The sequence below is a fragment of the Amphiprion ocellaris genome, chromosome 7, assembly GCF_022539595.1.
Source record: "Amphiprion ocellaris isolate individual 3 ecotype Okinawa chromosome 7, ASM2253959v1, whole genome shotgun sequence".
NCBI lineage: Eukaryota > Metazoa > Chordata > Actinopteri > Pomacentridae > Amphiprion > Amphiprion ocellaris.
The window spans coordinates 10,841,481-10,861,650 of record NC_072772.1 but is presented as its reverse complement, the minus strand read 5'-3'; the positions used below and the strand labels follow the sequence as shown (position 1 = coordinate 10,861,650).

The 20,170-nt window shown below is 37.8% G+C and overlaps 2 protein-coding genes across 3 annotated transcripts in view; both read left to right on the top strand.

Annotated features, from left to right (window-relative positions):
- Window positions 1-188: 188 nt before the first annotated feature.
- On the top strand, window positions 189-6,483 carry LOC111585122 (ion channel TACAN-like). Its single transcript, XM_023294507.3, has 12 exons — window positions 189-402; window positions 698-816; window positions 1,026-1,142; window positions 1,260-1,319; window positions 1,631-1,726; window positions 1,864-1,953; window positions 2,986-3,051; window positions 3,159-3,220; window positions 3,314-3,406; window positions 3,560-3,624; window positions 3,912-3,980; window positions 5,840-6,483. The coding sequence occupies exons 1-12, from the start codon at window positions 334-336 to the stop codon at window positions 5,951-5,953; spliced, it is 1,020 nt and encodes a 339-aa protein (XP_023150275.1). The 5' UTR covers window positions 189-333; the 3' UTR covers window positions 5,954-6,483.
- A 1,705-nt stretch (window positions 6,484-8,188) lies between these two features.
- The window catches only part of porb (P450 (cytochrome) oxidoreductase b), a 32,893-nt gene continuing 20,911 nt past the window's right edge, over window positions 8,189-20,170 (top strand). Inside the window, exons 1-2 of one of the 2 annotated variants that reach the window (XM_023294503.3) lie at window positions 8,189-8,325; window positions 11,625-11,812. In XM_023294503.3, coding sequence (XP_023150271.1) covers window positions 11,634-11,812 — 179 coding nt within the window. In that variant the 5' untranslated portion in view covers window positions 8,189-8,325; window positions 11,625-11,633. Of the gene's footprint in view, window positions 8,326-11,624; window positions 11,813-18,035; window positions 18,351-20,170 lie in introns of those variants that run through there. The other variant, XM_023294505.3, reaches the window with a different exon arrangement.

Below are 20,170 nucleotides of genomic sequence, written 5' to 3'. Positions count from 1 at the left end.
GGAGCTGGGTGAACCATGGCAAAGGAATAATTTAGAGTTCTAGTGCTTTTATTGTGTTTAATGTTGTTCACAACAATGCTTTTAGCTTTATGAGTGGCAGCTGAACAATGTGATAACCAGGCACTTTCCACAGAACAATGTCCAAGTCAAAATCTTGCACAAATGTACCAGTCAAAGTTCACTTTCTGCAATAAAAGGTCCATGGAGATGTGACACACACCCTGACGATACTTCGATGTAGCATTTCGAGTCATTTCATGGTGGCTGAACAATTCTCACTGCTTTTAAGTGGATCTTGATTTGCTGTTAGTGCAACGGTAAGGTGCTCACAAAATGCCTCAAGGTTTACCAGAAGTTCTGGAGGAGTGGAAATGGCTGGAAGAGGAGTATCAGCAGCTTCAGGTAGGAAATGGGCTATAACCAGCTGCCAGGATCAGATTACTCACATGAAGCAATTCCTGCTCATATATTTTATGCTTTTTTTTATTGTGTTATTCTAAAATTTTACTATCTGTCAATTAAATGTCCTGTAAAATTGCAATATCTCAGTAATGATTGTTCTTGTGACAGATATTTTGGTTCTGCTCCAGATTCTAATACGCCACCTAACAAAAAAGGTTCTAAAAAAAGTTGAAGATGATCCTTTTAAGCTACACATTGACTGTCAATGTAACTCTGTGTTCTTGTTGCCATCCAGGAGACTCACAGAATATACTTGCAGAAACTGGATGAAATATCCAACCTACAAAAGAACTGCTCCTCTTCCATCTCACGACAGCGGAAGAGACTGAATGAAATGTCCCACCTTGTGAAAAAGTAAGTGTCCGCTCACGTCCACCAACTGGCATGGATGCAGATTTACAGTTACAGATGCAGATAAATGCAGTGCATCAGGTCAGAAACACATACAGGGAGGATAAAAGGAAGAACTGATATTGACTAAATGGACCCTCCTCAGCTCAGATACTGTAAATAAGTCTCAGCGGTGATACAAAATTATCTCGTGCTTTTACATCTTTCCTCAGATGCAATAAAGGACCATCAGAGGAAGATGTTAAGAAACTAGAAGAAATAAAAGAGAAAACCAGGACACGGCCAAATGCTTTCTCTGAAATGGAATCTTTCCTTCCCAAGAAAAATGGGTGATGATGTGTAATCAATTAAAAACTGTTAATTAAAAGCACAACATTTTTATGAATTACATTTAAACCTTCTGTGAAGTTAAATAAGGAAAATAATGTTATGGTTCCTTTTTGCAGGTTATATCTCAGTCTGGTTCTTGGAAATGTGAATGTCACTCTTCTCAACAAGCAGGCAAAGTAAGCAATGATCTTCGAAGCCAAAATACACTGAATATTAAGTCCACTTTTTATTATTCTTTTTAAATTATTAAACATTTGTTCAACATTTTTCAACCACTGATATCTTGATTTAATGGTGCTCCTTCATTCAGTGAGATTATTTACGGCAGAATCATGATACAGTCACTTTAAAAGTCTTATACTGTATGCACTACAGTTAAGGAAAACAGATCCCTTATTTTCCCCATTTCATTAGCTGATGAATTTCTGCCTACTCTATTAGTTGTACGTGGTGGTATTGAGTTCTGAATATGTCACATCCTCATCAGATTTGCCTACAAAGATGAATATGAGAAGTTCAAGCTGTACCTCACTGTTGTCCTGATGCTGTTCTCCTTCATCTGCTATTTCTTTGTGAGCTACAGGTACAGTAAACATCAGGAGCAGCATATTGTGATACTTATCAGCTGCAACACCTGTGTCACTTATCTTTTGTTTTTTAACATTGGCATTGTCTGTATTGTCAGTCTGAATATAACAAAGCTTGTATTCTTGAATTTAGGTTTTTAGATGCGATCCTCAATTTCCTACTGGTGTTTTACTATTGTACATTAACTATCCGGGAAAGCATCCTCATCACCAATGGCTCCAGGTTTGCACAACCAACTTTTCATTTTCTGAAACTTGCATCACTGTATTTTTTTTTTATAAATTGAAAAGTATTCATAGCTCTTGAAACTTTTTTCTTTGTACTTTCATTATCATCACACTGTAAAAATAAACATTTTAAACAGTTATTAATTGTAGATTTTTGAAGAATGTATTGTTATTTTACAGACTGTTAAATTATAGATAGTAACTACTGAAAAAGAGTATTGAGTTACATGTAACCCTAAAGAAACAGGCCGAAACTATAAATAATGTCTCACCATAAAATAACACCATTTTACCATATTTAAATCAGTGACAAGTATCATTATTCAGATATTTGCTGTTATTTGAAAAATAATTGAAAACAATTACTGTTATTTTAAGGTGTTCCCTGTAAAAACTATAAATAATGTCCACATCAAAAATCTGTGTTTTTACAAATGGTAATTTGTTGTTTTCTTTATATGGAATATGATCATAAAATTGCAAATTAAATTATATTCACTGTATTTAAATTTTTTTTAAGTAGCATTATTTTATTGATTTTTTTGAAAGAGAAAAAATTTGAAAATTGGCAAATATTCTTTAACTTTTATTTTGCAAGTTTTTCTTGTTTGTTGGATTAGTGAAAATAACCATTAAAATCATATCAATATATTAATTTACATGTTGACAATAAAAAAGGAAACAGGCCAAAACTGTGAATAATGTCCACATCAAAAAACTGTTTTTTTTTTTTTTTTTTTTTGTTTTTTTTTTTTACAAATAGTGATTTCTTGTTTTACAGTGTGTGATCACAGAATACACAGTTTTGCCATATTAAAATCATCTAAAAACAAAACTAAATTGCATATATTTGCCATTATTTTCACTGTTTATACTGCATTTTTTGACACCCTAACTGCCAGATTTTCATGTTTTTTAATAGAATTTTTTGGAACAGTTTATGGTAACTCATTATTTTGTCATATTTTCATCTTGTTTGCCCAAACTTACGATCTGAATATGTACTAAAATGTGTCCTGCATTACAGAATCAAAGGATGGTGGGTTTTTCATCACTACATTTCGGCTTTTTTGTCTGGTGTAATGCTAACATGGTGAGTAGAGGAAGACAGAACCCTTAAATCACAGCTGAAAAACAAGGAAACACAATTTTAACACATTTAAACTCTGAAAATCAAATTATAATGCCTTCATTTTCAAGGCCAGATGGGAACCTCTACAAACTGTTTAGAAACCAGTTCCTTGCCTACTCCGTCTATCAAAGTAAGCTTAAACCACCTGTAACGCATTCATGGTTAAAAGTTTATGCAACCACACAAAAGTCTGATGTGTGTTTCTGTCATCTGGAATCGACAGGCTTTGTTCAGTGTCTGCAGTGCTACTATCAGAGTGGATGTCTGTACAGACTACGAGCTCTGGGTGAAAGACACAACATGGATCTGACCGTGGGTAAGATACATTTCAATGAGCCAAGGACACTTAATGAACTGATCCAGACACAATTTATTTATCTCTTTAGTAAAACTGTCCCTTTAAAGTTGATCAGCTATGCGCAGGAATTTTAAAGCACATTAAAATCTTCTCTGCCTTCTTTTCTTTTAGAGGGATTTCAGTCGTGGATGTGGAAAGGGCTGACGTTTCTTTTGCCCTTCCTGTTTTTTGGACATGTGAGTACAAGCTGTGACGCAGAAAAGGTTTCTCCGAGTGCTTTGTTGCCGTGAAAAAAAATAACGCTTTGTCATGGTTTAGGCTGCACGGAGACTGATAAAACTGCTGATGTCATTGTAGACTTCATATTATTCAGTGTATGAGGCATTATTTTAGACAGTGTTGTGTTTGGCGGTTTGGATAAGAGCCTAATCTTTAGCATGTCTGTGTGTCTGCCTAGTTTCATGCTACATCCATTCCCTTTTCAACACAACAAAATTTTCTGTCCTCCTGTTTTGCCTCGTAGTTCTGGCAGCTCTTCAATGGCCTGTCTCTGTTCAGAATGGCTCAGCTCCCAGACTGCAAAGAATGGCAGGTCAGTGCTCTCACAGTTGCCAAGTTTTATAGTTTCCCTCTGTTTCAGCTTTTATAACTGTTAAAAAATGACTGGATTTACCTCTCATGTAGTCATCACCTATACACTTGCTATGTGCTTAGACTGTATAATTACCCCAACAGAGGGGTTATCATCCATGTGGCTAGAACACATTTGGTCAGATGTATAACTAGCAGTCAGGTGTTCAGTTATGCAGAGTTGCAATAAAGTTTGCAAACACTTTAAAATTTGAGGTGTTTCTGCTTAGATATGACTTCAATCTTCACACAAGTCTTAAAAGTAGATTAAGAGAACCCAATTAAAGAGATGAGTCATAAATATTAAACTTGGCCCTTTATTTATTGAGGAAAATAATCCAATATTAGACATATGTGAGTGGCAAAAGTATGCGAACCCTTGCTTTCAGTATCTGGTCCACCCAACTTGTCCAACAATAACTGCAAGTAAACTTTTCTGGTAACGAGAATTTTAGCCCTTTCCTCTGCACAGAACAGCATAAACTCTGGGATGTTGGTGGGTTTTTCCTCCCATGAACTGCTCACTGCAGCTCCTTCCACAATATTTCATTTGGAAGAAGATCATGAGTTTGATTCAGCCATTCTAGAACTTTAACTTTATTCCTTTTTGACAGTTTTTTGGCAGACTGACTTTTGTGTTTAGAGTCATTCTCTTGTATGACTCACTTTCTCCTTAGATTCAATCCACAGAGAGATGTCTTGATACTTTTCTTTTGAATTCACGGGCATGCTTTGGATGATACTGCCACCACCATGTATCACAGAGGGGATAAGGTTCTTATGCTGGAATCTTATGCTATCCTTTCACCAAACATGTTTTTCTTTTAAATCAAGAAGTTCAATTAAAGTCTCATCATTTTCTCATCAGATTTTTTTCCAGCAGTCTTCTAGCTTGTCTTTGTGATCTTTATCAAACTACAGACAGGCAGCAGTGTTCTTTTTGAAGATCAGTAGTTCTCCTCACAAACCTGTAGTATACACTATTGTTTTTCACTGTTCTCCCGATGGACTCATGAACATTAGCACTGACAAAAGTAAGAGGCTTTTAGTAGCTCAGAAGTTACCCTGGTTTCCTTTGTGACCTCATGGACTATTACAAGCCTGTGTGCCTGATTGTGGATTGGCTGAATCCAAACTCTTTACAGATGGTTTTGTAAAGTTTTCCAGTCTGATGAATGTTCACAATGGTTGTCTGAGGTCCTTAAAAATCTCATGTTTCAGCCATGATATACTTCCACGAGTGTGTTGTGAAGAACGGGTTTCGATCACTGTTAAATGAAACCTGGTGCCTACCTAAAACTGATTGTCATCCAAATGATTGCAAACATAATATTACCTTCAGATTTACTACAAATCCCAGTGGTTAACACATTTTTAACACTCGCAATCATGCAACATTGCGAATCCGAATATTTGTATCTCTTAATTAATATTCGGATACCACCTTAAGCGACCGAATATTCGGATATTCGGGTCCAGCCATAGTGAGGATAATTATTAATTATCTTCACTAAACACATAACCCTAGTTAATATCAATGTCTAATTTGTTTTATTAGGATCTCGTTATCTACCTGTAGGATTTATGTCAAAATCTGATTATGTTTTAGGCCAAATTTATGCAAAAAAGAGGAAATTCTACAAACCTTTAGGCACTGGGGTAATTCACTCATATTTTGAAAGTAACTTTATATTATTTCCGAGTACTTGTCCCCCATCTGAGGATCTCTCCACATATCAAGAAAATACTGATAATTTAGAATGATTAAGTCAGATTTTTTGCTGACTCATGTATTGCTCTCTGTGTTCCACATGATTGCAGGTCATGATGTGTGGTGCCTGCTTCCTTATTCTGTTCTTGGGAAACTTTTTCACCACTGTTGCAGTCGTTCGGCAGAAGCTTAAGACCAGGAATCAGAAACGAAAGAGCCTGTGATACATTTAATTATCAGCAAATGTCATGCCTTTTTAAAAGTGCCTCACATGCTCCTCTCCGAATGAAATCTCATATCACCATCATCTTCAGCCGTATTTACCGTGTTAATCAACGTGTGATAAGTCTTTAAAAAAAATAAAGCATATAAAGATAAATGTTTTTAAAATGTGTAATCAAATACTATTCAGGGTTGTAATGCGATCTACATTACCTGCTTCCGTCCATCTTTTTATGTCTTTATAATTAAGAAAGCTACTCTAATAAGAAAATGCAAACAATGCATCAATAAACTAATCCTTAAATAAAGTTTTAAATTTTGCAAACTGGTGTTTTTTTGAGTACTGCTATATAATATTTTCACACATACATGTGTCCAAATGTATTTAATTGCAGTCATTTATTGGTCTTTTGAGTTAAAGTGTGATATGATCATGTACAGTCAATGTGATCACATCACATGCATGGATTATTGTTTTACTTTATTGTGTATTCAGACAATAAAATAAAATGCAATCTGGGCTGAAACTGAAGTTTGTGTATGGGAATGTAACTAAACAAATTTACTCATGAAGTGCTGGTGTACTTTCATTTTCTGTGTTTTTTTACTCTTTACTTCATTATATCACAAGGAGAACTATAATGTCTCACTGGACACTTTTCTGAATGAATGAGAAACTATTTTGCATTTTAATATTTTCCACACAAAACATGCAAATTTCGAAGATATGATTGTAAGAGATAAAACTCTGAAGTCGTCAATATGAACTTCAATTCCACCTGCTTCAGCAATATTTAAATCAGAAATAATCAAATGTTGTTCAATTTACTACTGACAGGCATGGTGGAAGATGTATTTACAGTCATGGACGAACGTATTGGCACCCCTGGAATTTTTCCAGAAATACACCATTTCTCACAGAAATTGTTGCAATTACAAATGTTTTTGGCATACACGTGTATATTTCCTTGATGTGCACACACTAACAAAGATATTATAACAAAGAGTTTTGGCTTTGATACACAGAACATTCCCATTTCCTTATAATGGAACAACTAATTTTACTGAAACTGCTAACTCAAGGTTGTTTGAGGGAGAAAACCATAATAACCCTCCCTGAGGAACACCTGCATCCTCCCTATGAAATACCACTAATGGCTGCATCACATCTCAGCTAACAATGGAATAATACTAACTGGTAGAAAGCGGGAAAAGTTTGCAGGAGAGTTCTTTTTCCTGGGGATTTGATGAATTGTGTGCCAAGAGATATGGATATAGCTGTGCAACAACTAATAGGAGAACTAAGTCTAACCCACGGTTCATCCCCACCTTTAGCCAATCACATTTCAATATTTGAATTAGATGTTTATATCTATGACCTATCACACAATACTAGACTGAATAAAATGTTGTGTTCACTTTTGATTTTATCCTTTTCTGGGAGGTTGTTCCAAACAGAAAAGGTCCTTGTACAAGATTCTTTTGGGACACTGATATTTAGAAAATAAACAGCTTAATTGGAGAGAAGTGGTTTGTCTTCTATCTCAAAAAATGAACACATTCAACAAGGGACAAATGTGGCGTCAGTACCACATTGATTGCAAATAGCAACCTTTACTATCACAATGCTGACACCAACAAGTTTTGGCTGGAGGAATGAAATCAGCGGATAAAGGTCTTGTTTTTTTTGTCCCTTGTTTACTTCAAAAGTTTATGTCAGTACAGCACCTGAATAAATGTACCATGGTACTTTCTACAAGTCCTGACAAGCCTTTATGAGTATTTGTGAATTTTTAATGCGTGACTTACTGTGAATATTTTCACAATTCTAATTTTTATATTCCTCATTTTACTTCAGGGTTTGAATACAGCTGAACATGCAGGCTGAAAACTTCACACGTTGTTGAAACTGGTGTCCTTGGTACTGGAACAGAAACAATATTTAACACTGAGGAGGACACGTCTGACGAATCTCCCTCTCTGTGTCAAAGATACATGGAGTTTGTTCTGCTGGATGCATTACATAACCATGACCTTTGCCTCACGGCTGCACCTCCACAGTTATTTATTATAGCGGCGTACACGTGCGCAGCGCTGTCGTAGACCGGCCCAAACTAAAACCCAGTTGCAGAAATTAAAATTGCTTTTAAAAAGCTCATTTTCTATAATCAATACAGTGAAGTAGTGTCTTTGAAATTACTCTACTGCAACTTCTCAGAAAATGAAAACGCAACTGTGGGAGGTGTTTTTGGCCATGGAAGTGGAAGAGTCCTCCCCCGTCGCTTAGATGGAGTTGGTACGGTCCTTCATGGCGTAAAGTTTCCTTCCGCGTCGAGCACAGTGTGTGAGCCTGACACAAAGAGGAGAGGAGAAGGTAAGCAGCACTCCAAACTTACACTCTTAAATGTTTTACATCGAGCTGCAGTCTGTGGCAGTCTGTGGTGACTACACTTCCGCGATAGCATACTTACACCGAAGCTAGAAACTTAAAAATACACCGGAAACACGACGCTTTTTCAACAGACATTAGCTTTAGGTAAGTCCTGTCTCCAGTGTTACGCAAGGCTATCTTATCTCGTTTCACCAGCACGTGTACTTCAAAGTGAGACTTGATAAGACGTGCACATTTTGTTGTAGGTTTAACTTTTACGTGTCTGAATTTAGCGGTATTTAGTAAAGCGTCGTGTTTTCAGGCGGTGTTGTCACTGTCCAGGGAATAGTCGTGGCCCACTCCCACTGGAATTCACTTTCCTCGTTTTAGCTGAGTGCCGGTAGTGTTTTGGAGACAGGGGAGGGGGAAGCTATTCAGAAAGTGAGTAAGTTAAACTTCGAGTGAGTCATAAAGTTCATACACGTTTGCTGAAACCCGGTGCCAACATCTCCACTGTTACATAAAATATTTGTTCAGAGGAGAAGAGTTGAACTGTCAAGATGACCTTTAGTAAACTGTGTCTGGTTTAATGGTCATTAATACTCGAAAACTTCTCTTAGAGCTTCTCTCATTTGGCTTAACCGGCGGCTAATCAACGAGTCACATGATTTTGAATACATCAAGTGTTGGCAGACAGTAGCCGGTAGTATCTGGCAGACACGAGTTGCACAACAGTGCATTTATCAGGTGAATGGTTTAATCTGCCGTGACAGAGGTCTTTGAAACAGGTGAGGCTTTTCAAAACACGTTTATTGTTATTTAGATTTTACTGTTTCATAGGCCACAGGGGAACAAATGCGTATGAGTAATATTTGAGGGTGTTCATAAAGAATGTACTTGTTCCATTGCATTTTTATCCACCTCTGTGTTGAAACTAACAAGAAAAACTACAGACATTCAGTTTATTAGTCATCAATAAAACAATTGCCTATAGATTTGTGTGTAGTGAAGCGGGTCTGGTTGCTCACTCACACCATTGTTACCTTGACACAGAAGTAGGTTGTGTACTGAGGTTGAGCTGCTAATTGATCCTGCTGGGAGACAACTAAGCCAAGTAATAGCAAGAGGATATAGTATTGTAAAATACAAGGGACTCTATAAGCTGTCTAAGAAATGCATACAGCTCGTATGACATAAGTTGGTGAACATCCCACATGTGGATCTAAATCTGTGTCGGCGTAATATTTGCCTCAGTTTGGTGCTTGTTTTTCTTGAATATTCATGTCGCCACTCGGTTATCGGTTTATTTTGTGCAGCAAGCTAAAATTTATACAGCTTTATTTGTTCTAATCTCACTGGTGAGTGTTTACAACAGGATATCCTGATAGTTGAAGGTGGGTACCACTTTACAGCAGTGTTTTCTAATAAACGATTTTGAAACAGTTAAAAATAAGTTTTTGAAAACTGATCATTAAGGCAAAGTTTTAGCAAGCTATTTCTAATACGTGTGTTGCTGTTGAATAGTATTTCAACCAGAAAGCATTGACAAAGTTTTACAACTTTAAAACAAACAAAAAAACAAGGACAAAACTATGCTGCTCACAACATATGTTGGTGACAGTTGTTAAATAACTAAGTTTGGGCTCTTAAAAATATGGATATTGGTCTATGGATTGTTTCCAGTTTTGAAAAGCTCCCATTATTAGTCATTATCTCCCTGGAAAATCCTGTATTAATCAGGTTGTAGATGTGATAAATGCCACAACTGGTAGCTTTTTATGAAATAGTACAATTTTAAACATGTTAAAGCTGCTGTATAGCTACTTTATATTAAAAGCTCAACAAATATCAGTTAAATGACTTTGGTTTTATTCCTGAAAACGACTCTGTTACAAAATGACACAGATAAAATAACAGATATACTCATATACGGTTTCAATATGCTGATGTGTGAAAATATTTTTAATTTAACAATTAGTGGACAGTGTTTTCTATTACTACAGGTGAAGTTTTTATCTGACAGTGTTACTCAACCTGAATTCACTGTGACTTGTGCACCTACTGGGCAAACATGCTATCTGTGAATTGATTTGCTTAATTTATCAGTGAGTCAGCACTTGAGTAGTGAGCGTGAGTGAGTGTTGGGCGAGTGTCTGCATGGCTGTGTCAAATTGTTCGAAGTTCAAGCCGGTTGACAGGATCAGTAAAACTGATTTCATTGTTTTCGGCCTTTGAACCAAACTGAAACCTGAGTGCTCAGAACATGAAGTCCTCTTGTGCTCAGTGTGAAAAGAGCTGATGTTGCTGATGCATGACAAGAAATTCCTCATGCGTCGAGAGCGGTGGCTTACAATGTTGTAGCATGTTGAGCCCAAATGTAAAACCAATTGTCCAATAGTGCTTGTACAAAAGCCGTCATTGTTTGATATAGCATGCAGAATATTGCTCACATATGTCAGCAATCATATTGTTCTGTGCAGCGGCTTAACCGGTTTTCAGCCGGAAGTCCCGGGTTGTACTCAGTTGGACTCAGACTGTAAAAGTAAAATACATTTTTAAAATGCACATTTTATTCGGGACTTGGTATTGATCTTTAAAAACTTTAAAATGAAATATCAGCGGAAAACGAATATTGACAGATAGATAAAATTATGCTGAATACTGCGTCAATGTTACTTACCTTTGGTCAGAGATTAAATTGATTTACTTGTTTTCCAACTTGTAAAACAATTGAAATCTGCCCTGGTTAGCTTTTGTCAAGATTGCATCAGAGAATAATCATTCTAGCCTGTAAAAGAGTATTAACACTGTTAAAGTTGTTTTGTTATTTTACCCAATGTACAATCGAAAAATATTGTACTTTATGTCTGTGCATGCTAGTGGGCCATGACAATGAGAGCTTCTCTAATTGCTAATTACATTTCAGGAGAGACTCGATATCCTCTCTAAAAATACATTAATGTAAATAAAAGTGCATATATTGGTATCAATCAGAATTCAGTGGCAAAAATCAAATATTGAACATTTTACATTACATATCACTGTGCCTCTAGTATAAAAACATCTTCAAGCATATTTCTATACATAAATCTACTAGGTGTTCTTCAATTAATATTTTGGTCTATAGAACGTGTTGAACATGATGCCAATCCTTGAGAGTCTCAACTGTTGTTCTCAAACTCCTTATTTAGGCTAACCAGCAGTCGGATAATTTGTATATACATTAACAAAACAGTCACGAGCTGGAAGTGGCAAATATTTGCTATTTTTACATTTTCTGTGTTTTTTCTGTCCTTGTGTAGAGCGGCAACATGGCAGACATGGACCCTGCGACAACAACCCAAACAGAGTCCATGATGGAGGAAGAGGCGTCTCTTTTCAGCAGCCTTGACATCATCCTCGTCACCCTATTGGCTGGCGTTGTCCTTTATTTTGTCATGAACCGCAAGAAACCTGAGCCCATCCCCGAATTCAAGAAGCTTGATACGCCGTGAGTATCCGTTTGGGGTACACCAGAGTCGACATTTCCAAGCAGGTTGTCGGGTCTGAATAAGCAGATTTCATATCCGGTCTGACTACATGTTGCTATTTGAAAAACAAATGAAGGCTGCTGCCAGTTTAAGAAACAAGTTGAAACCCTTAAATTGCAAAATGTAAGGCGAAGAAACAGATTTGCATGCACTAGTGTTAACTGAGTTGCTGTATTATGTCGACAACTTGGGACATCAAAGATTTTTCATTTCTCACCTTGCTGCCTTGCAGTTAGAACATGTAATGATTATACTTAAAAGACCTTGTCATCCAGTTTTGGTTGCTTGTAGTCATTGTGTTTTCTTTCAGAATTATTGTCAAATAACGCTTAGACATATTTGTAAATGCTAGCTACAGCCCGCTATGTTTTAAGGGCTACGTACACACACAAACACACGTGTGCTGGCATACTTGGAACAGTACAGCAAAGCAGTTGTGGGTCCAACGTCTGCTTTTAAGAATCACAGGTGTTATGAATGGGGATTATGTCATCGGTTGGTCTAACTTTTAGGTAACTCTATAAACTGTAATCTCTTTGCATCTGTTTTGCATCAGTAGCTCTTCCTGCTTATCCAGTAACGAGTTGGGACAATATACAGTACCGTTCAAAAGTTTGGGGTCACTTAGAAATGTCTTTGTTTTTTTTAAAGAAAAGCTTTTTTTCAATGAAGATAACATTAAATTAATCAGAAATCCAGTCTCGACATTGTTAATGTGGTAAATGACTATTCTCACTGGAAATGGCTGATTTTTAATGGAATATCTCCATAGGGGTATAGAGGAACATTTCCAGCAACCTTCACTCCTGTGTTCTAATGCTACATTGTGTTAGCTAATGGTGTTGAAAGGTTAATGGATGATTAGAAAACCTGTATGCAGTTATGTTAGCACATGAATAAAAGGTGTGAGTTTTCATGGAGAACATGAAATTGTCTGAGTGACCCCAAACTTTTGAACAGTAGTGTAGGTTTTCCAAAGAGGCTTAGTACTTACTTTGACACAGACAATTTTTTGAACGGTAAATTTTACACTCACGATGCTGGCTATAAATTTGGTCCACAAATTTATGATGTGTACCATATTGTGTGGGCAAATAAATTCCAAATACCTTTGCTGATCTCTGCTCCTTACCACTGAAATGAGACAATAATGAAATAAACTCTTTTATTGGACTAAGCTGTCAGTTAGGTATGCATTAGTCATCTCTGTGTAGGTATTGGTATTGTCTTCAAACTGGTTTTGTAATATACTTTCAGATGTAGTTATTGCCATTAGGGCTGCAACTAACAATTATTTTAATAATCGATTAATCGGTCGATTATTTTGTTGATGAATGGGATAAAAAACCAACACATTTTTAATTTCCGCCGCTTTATTCAGAATGAGAAGATTTGGACTGACAGAGCAAATAAGATCATTGTAGTGAAGCCTTCGTCTTCAACCGTTGACAGAGGCCTCATGCCAGTGAGCATCATGTTGAGGATGCTCTCAGTCAGGACAGATGCTTGCTGTGGTGGACATGATGTCTTTCTCATCATGAAGCTTGTCATTGTTTGCTGTTGATGAAATGAGAAAGATAGTATAGTTTGAGTATGTATTATAGCACAATTTACAACAACTCAGTAGTTCTCTTGTTTTATTTGCAGTATTAGGTTAAGGTAAATATGTAGTCCAAAGAGCAAGACACACACAGACACACACAGACACATACATACATACATACATACATACATACATACATACATGCACCATAAAAAATGCTTCATTACATAAATTGAGATGTAAGAAGTTACTTTAACCCCTGTTTGGTCTAAATGCAATTCATCCTGCCTCACTCCAACACAGACCAGTGTCTTCACTCAGACTGTGTTGTGTGAGAAAATTAAAACTTGAGGCTTAATCTTTAAATTATTGTCACCATTGTGTACAAGTTACCATTGTGTGCAAGTTACGTTTATTTATAAATCATATTCAAACCCTGCTTAAGCTGATTAAAGTGAAATAAAAAGTATCTCACACACACACACACACACACACACACACACACACACGCGCGCGCACACACACACGCGCCCTGTCACTGTCATTAATCAGCTAACAAACACTAGCATCAGGAGAGCTACCAGAGAGACTAACGTTACGTTTCCTCGCTGTAAAATGGAACAAACGTAGGATACTGTAGTGACTTACCTGCTGATGAGCTCCTTCATCCTCATCGGCGACTCCAACATGTTTCCGTTTCAGGTGCTGCATCATCATCATGGTGCTCCTGTGCCATCTCATATCACTTTTGTAAAGCTTGCATGTTACGCCTGTTTTTTGTTTTGTGAAGCGTGAAATGCTTCCACACTTATGAGGACTTAGGTCTAACTGTTTTCTCCATGTCGGTCATGTTTCGTTTGTTGAATTTACTTTTCCTTTGAAAATACTGCCTCTGCTCTGCATCCACCTCGCTCTGTTCAACTTGTTGTACAGGTGGAGTTTTTTTTTTTTTTTTTTTTAAAAACAAAACTTTATTGAGGTCAGCCAGCATTGATTTAAAAAAAAAAAAAAAGCAAAACTTTATTTCAGTCAGTCAGCACTGACAAAGCTCTGCAGGTGGAGTAGATGGCTCCGCGACATGGCGAGTGACGCACGAATCGTGCGACACAACGAATCGATAATGAAACTCGTTGCCAACGCTTTTAATAATCGATTTTTATCGATTCGTTGTTGCAGCCCTAATTGCCATATTCTTTTCTGTTTTTTGATCTTTGAGATTAAGTAACTACTTTCTCATGTCAATACATCATGTATTTGTATAAATAGCTGTAAAATTCAGGTCTAGAGTTACAAAAAGGAGAATCTGGGTTATTCTTTCTTTGTTAAAATATTTTTTAGGTTGATTGTTTTTTATTTTTTAGTAGGGCTGTCAAAATGTAGGCATTAATACAGATTAATCCATCATCATGATTAATCTGATTAAAAATCTTAGCGCAATTAAACCATCTGCAGAATGACTCAAAATCCCTGAAACATCTCTGGCAACGTGTTTCAGGCAGTTTGTTTAAGTAGACTTGCCGCTGCGCATATATATATATATATATATATATATATATATATATATATATATATATATATATATATATCTTGAGTCTGTTTCCTCATGCAATATGATACACAATGAATGATATTTAAATTGCGATTAATCAAAATTAATCCACAGCAGCCCTGTGATTTATCTGATGAACCATTTTTTTCATTTTCGAGCACTATTTTTAGGCGAAGAATCTATTAATCTCCTGCACGTTATAGTAGGTGAAATTCTTTATTCTTTGCATACGCCAGCTTAGTCTGGAAGTTGAGATCTGAATAACAGAAAACAGAGAAAAAGGCCTGTAATAATTTCCTACAATCCAGCGTAACTTCTTTAGATTTCTTATTTTATACCATCACCATCTAAATCCTGAAAATGTTCAATTTGAAATGACATAAAACAGAAAAGCAGAAAATCCTCACACCGAAGAAGCTGGATCCAGTCTGTTTTTGGCCTGATTGCTTCAAGAATAGCAATAGCAATTATTTGATTTTGATTTGACTATCAGTTTAAAGCCCTTGACACAAGTGTGTGAGAGTGCACAGTGTATGGTTCTAGTGAATGTTTCACTAGAAATGACCTTTGTTTTCTCACACCCCCCACTTTTGCACAGTTACTCTCATGAACTCCGTTGATCCCAAGTGGACAGCTCCTCAGTTCATACGTGAGACTGCATCTTGAGTGATCTCATTTTTTTTCACTATATGCAAATACACATTTACAATATCTATCTTTGCAAAGACCAAAGACATTGTTGCTTCTTCTAAAAAAAAAATAAAAATAACTATCAGCTCAAAAAAGTAAAAGGAATATGGCAATAACTACATTTGAAAATATATTACAAAACCAGTTTGAAGGCAATACCATATACACACAGATGACTAATGCATACCTAACTGATCGCTTAGTCCAATAAAAGAATTTATTTCTTAATTGCCTCATTTCAGTGATAAGGGGCAGAGATCAGCAAAGTTATTGTGAATTTATTTGGCCACACAATATCGTACACATCATTAATGTGACGCAACAGTACGCGTCCTGTGTCTAGTCTGCCAGACATTGAAAGAAAAAGAAGAAGAAATCACTCCACTGGCGCATGAATGAACATGTATCCACTTACTCAGTGGTTGTTGTTTAAGTGGGCGGTCCTGCATTGTGACCAAGAACACGTTTGCCCGTATGCAGCTGAAAAAATGTGACCCTATGCAGCTCTGACCATGTCCAAATGTACTCAGTGATTGGATCTGAATGTGTCCTCAATGCATATTTGGTGCAATAATAGCTGTACTTAAAGCTGTCAGTTTGTGATGGGGTCACCCAAGACTCATGTTAAAGCGGTGTGGGTGCTTGCATCGTTGATCAAAAATCCCCAACTAATCTTTCAGCATATTATAATTCAAGTGGTCTGAGTAAAAGCTAGACTTTTGCTCCTCCTCCCTAAGTCTGCAAGAGTCCATGCTGACCACTTTGGGGCAGCCTCAGCAACTGTGCTACTATACTGCTTTCGTTTTCCAGATTTCTGCCTACTGCAGTTTTAATGCCAGATAGGAACGTTGTGAGCTCCCCCTCCCTCTGTTCTCTCCCCTCATCGCCTATTGGTTAGTCAGACTGACTGGATGTAAACTGCAAGGAAAAGTTTGCCATTGGCAACATAATTCAAGCAGCCTTTTCTTCCTCCTCTGTGATCTATGTGTTTTCAAAATCCCCTTCACTATGGGAAACGGCAACATACAGACAGCAACCCCTGAAAATGAAAAGCTTTGTGGAGGATTTTGGGGCATGCAGGAAGTCAGTCCTGCTATTTTTTTCAGTGAATTTGTCATTGTATTGGCAGTGCTCACCTCCTTGCCTGCAAATGTTTCACAAAACAATTCCCCACATCACTATTTTGAGGGAACTCTGTCACTGCATCATTGATTAAGCTCAGGCAACAATACAGTTCAGTATAACTGTGATTGGTTTAAAGAAATACAAACAAGCCAGTGTTTTTATTCCCTTATTGCAGAATGATGATGAGGTGCAGCCAGACCATTATGTGCTGCAGAGTGGTCTGGCAATACAAGACTGCTTATTGGTGAAGTGATGGAGGCTTGGCTTCACTTCAGTAAACTCTACTTGCACTGGCTACATTTTTAGTCCCTCCCCAACCACAAGACAATGTTTTTGGTCACCAGAGTAAAGCTGAACCAATGGCCAGCAGCAGCCACACTCACTGTGTGGTTGTGTGAATGGACACGAGCTCAGTGAGGGAGATCCTGACCGTTTCTATGAAAACAAGAGCTTGGCTTGAGAGAGGAAAGACCCCTGGAGAACATGTTTTGCTTTGGAAGAGTCTGTATCTGTGGAGGGTGGGGATACAGGAAGGGAGAACAGAGCAACACAAGCACCGAGCTGGTCTCCCCTCCCCTTAAAGGGGCAGCGATTACCTAACAGTTATGAAGGGGGCGTAGTCTTCCATGTCTTTCCTGTGCTTTTGTTTTTGGCCCTGAACCCATTTTGAAAGTTCCCTGGAGAGCAAAGGAGGAGGGCGAGCCAAGTTCCTTTTGTGAGCCCTCTCCAAAGGTGGAAAGTTGAGGCAAAAGACAAGAAACCCTTTCTTTGCCCTGAGTTACTTTTTTTCATTCTTCTTTCCCCACGCTGCTGTTTTTCTTCTTAAAGTGTGTGTGTGTGTGCGGGCTGAGCTGCTCTGCTATTGGAGTCGGGCCATGTCACAAATGGAATCCTTTTATGATAAATGAGGTTGCCATAGCAATGACATTCCCCTCTCTCCTCCAGTGAGGTGGGGGCAGGGGATACTTCAGAAACAACTACCATTCACAGCTCTTCAACCCCCTTCAGTGATCCACAGAGGACTTGCTCTGATAACTAGCCAAATTCTCAGAATGGATCTTGTAGACTTTTTCGTTCGTAACACCTTTCAGAGCGGAGAGGAAAAGGGGTGGGGATGAGGAGGAAGGCATTTTCAGCCCAAGATCATTTCAGTGTGTGTTTGTGCGAGTCAAAAGTGTGGGTCTGCAGCTCGGCTACATTTTATGGGAAAGTCAGTTTCCCACCATTGTGTTCTCAGTGGTTGCCAGACACTGACAGGGCTTGTAGGCTGCTGTGCTGTGTGTGTGTTGGAGCTCTGTGTGGAGAGCAGACGCTGCTGGTTTCAGAGAGCAGCACAGGAACAGGCAGAGTTCAGATCGTGTTGGAGCCCTGAGGTGACGGCCGGCTGTTCTTCAAGTGTCTGTGCCTTTCTGGACCGGTACTACTTTTTCATCCTTTGGTTGTGGAGTGTTGACGTCCTGCTTTTGATTTCGAGCGTGGCGGCTCCCGGCGTAGCCTAGCCAGTGGTGCTAGTGGCAGTGTGAGCTACAGGGCTGCATGCCATGGGCTGTGTCTTCTCCCTGCCAGAGGACAGGAGATATGCTGCTGAGAGGTCAGTCAAGTGTTTGATTTACTGCTTTAAAGCACAGTAAATGTGTTTTAATGATGCTTGCATTAAATTGCCTCCACTATTTCCCTACACTTAGAGTCTAATCCTGCTCTTTGATCTGATGGCACAGTTCACACTGGGAAAGTTTTTGAGTCATATATTATAAGTAAATGCTGAACTGGTGGCTTGTTTTCAATGTGAGCTCTACACACAAGATGTAGTTGCTTTCTTCTAGATGGGAAAGATAGTGTTATCAAAACCATGTTCCCAGGAGGTTATGTAAGAGATGGAGATAAAATCTGTTTGACTGCATGCACAATTTAATTATTGAATGTTCTGTTTTTTTGTCCCTTTCCCCCTCAAGCTCAGTCATTGAACACATTAGCCACTTGCATGTGTGCGGCCTTGTTTCATTTTGTTCTTAACACAATCTTAGAGTAAGGTTTGGTGTTCATGTTATTGGTGTCTTTGAATAGCTTATCAGTTCTCAAAATGGAAAAATCTAACATTGATTGTGAAATATAAGATCACTTCCATGTTTGAGTGAGCTTATGTTGCAGAGGAAGACCGAACTGAGTCAGAGTGCTTGTGTGAAAAGCACTAGTTCCTGGATGGATGAATGAATGGAAAGTTTTGTTTTGACACAGTGTACACTGAATTTACACAAGTAGTCCAGATTGTACAAATGACAACTAAACACTAGCATGCTTTTTTTTAACATGGGACTGAAGCCATTGCATTTGAGAGAGAAAAAAAAGTTTATTAGAAAATGATACCAGCCTGGATAAAAACTAAATTTGAACATTCACAGCACTTGTTGGTTTGCAGTGCGGGCCATTTGAATGTTGTTTATTATACTTTATTCCAACATGCTACTAGCCCAGGCTTTTAAATAATTTTGCCTCTGTTAAAGTCAGATTTAATGTTCATAGAGACATCCTTTATTAACTTAGTTTTTCTTATTTTAGGTGAACCAACATGAAAAACAAATGATCTGCAGCTGAGTCTACTCTCAGTAATGTTGTTTGGTTTCAGACGGTAACTCTGAGTTCCAAACACTAGACATTATGTTGTTTGCTGTGATTGGTTACATTTATTAGTTGTTGATTCTACTGTGATTAAGCAATATTATCAATCATTTATCTGACTGAGAAATAACCAAAGAATGGACTAAAATTTGTTACTGGGCATTTGTCATTGAAAGCACTTGCTAAAATCCTATCCGTGCCTGTCCTCATTAACTATTTTTAGAATATCATGAATAATTATTCTGTATTTTTAAAGACAAGGAGATCAGTTAAAAGGGGCATCTGTTGCTGCATTTTTGGCTTGACATATGCTCAAGAGACTTGCATAGGTTTTGAACTCTGGTAACCTGGCTGTTGTCTAATGAAGTACACAGAAATCCTCCCTGTCGAGTGAGTTTGGGGCTATTGAGGCAGATAGTCTAAGTTGATAACCATTCAGACAGATCCTGCTAAAGCTGTCAGGAATGCTTCGGCTTGAGGGCAAAGGCAAATTTAAATATTGATCAGAGATTTACACCTTGCTTTAGAGAGTAAGCTGTACTGACCATGGGCGCCAGGTTTTGCGGTGCATTCGACATCAATCCCACATGACCTGCACTGCTTTTCTCTTCGAGGTTTCTAGAGGTCATATTTTCTGTGACTCAATGTGTGTTGGAGATTAAATGAACTCTGACACCCCTTCGTACTTTAATTTTGTTGTTTAACCTTTGCAAGTTTTCTTTGTGTCAGATAGACTGAACCAATCATAGTAAAAAGTTACCAGCAACATGCTCTGCAGAACCAACACAGCCAATC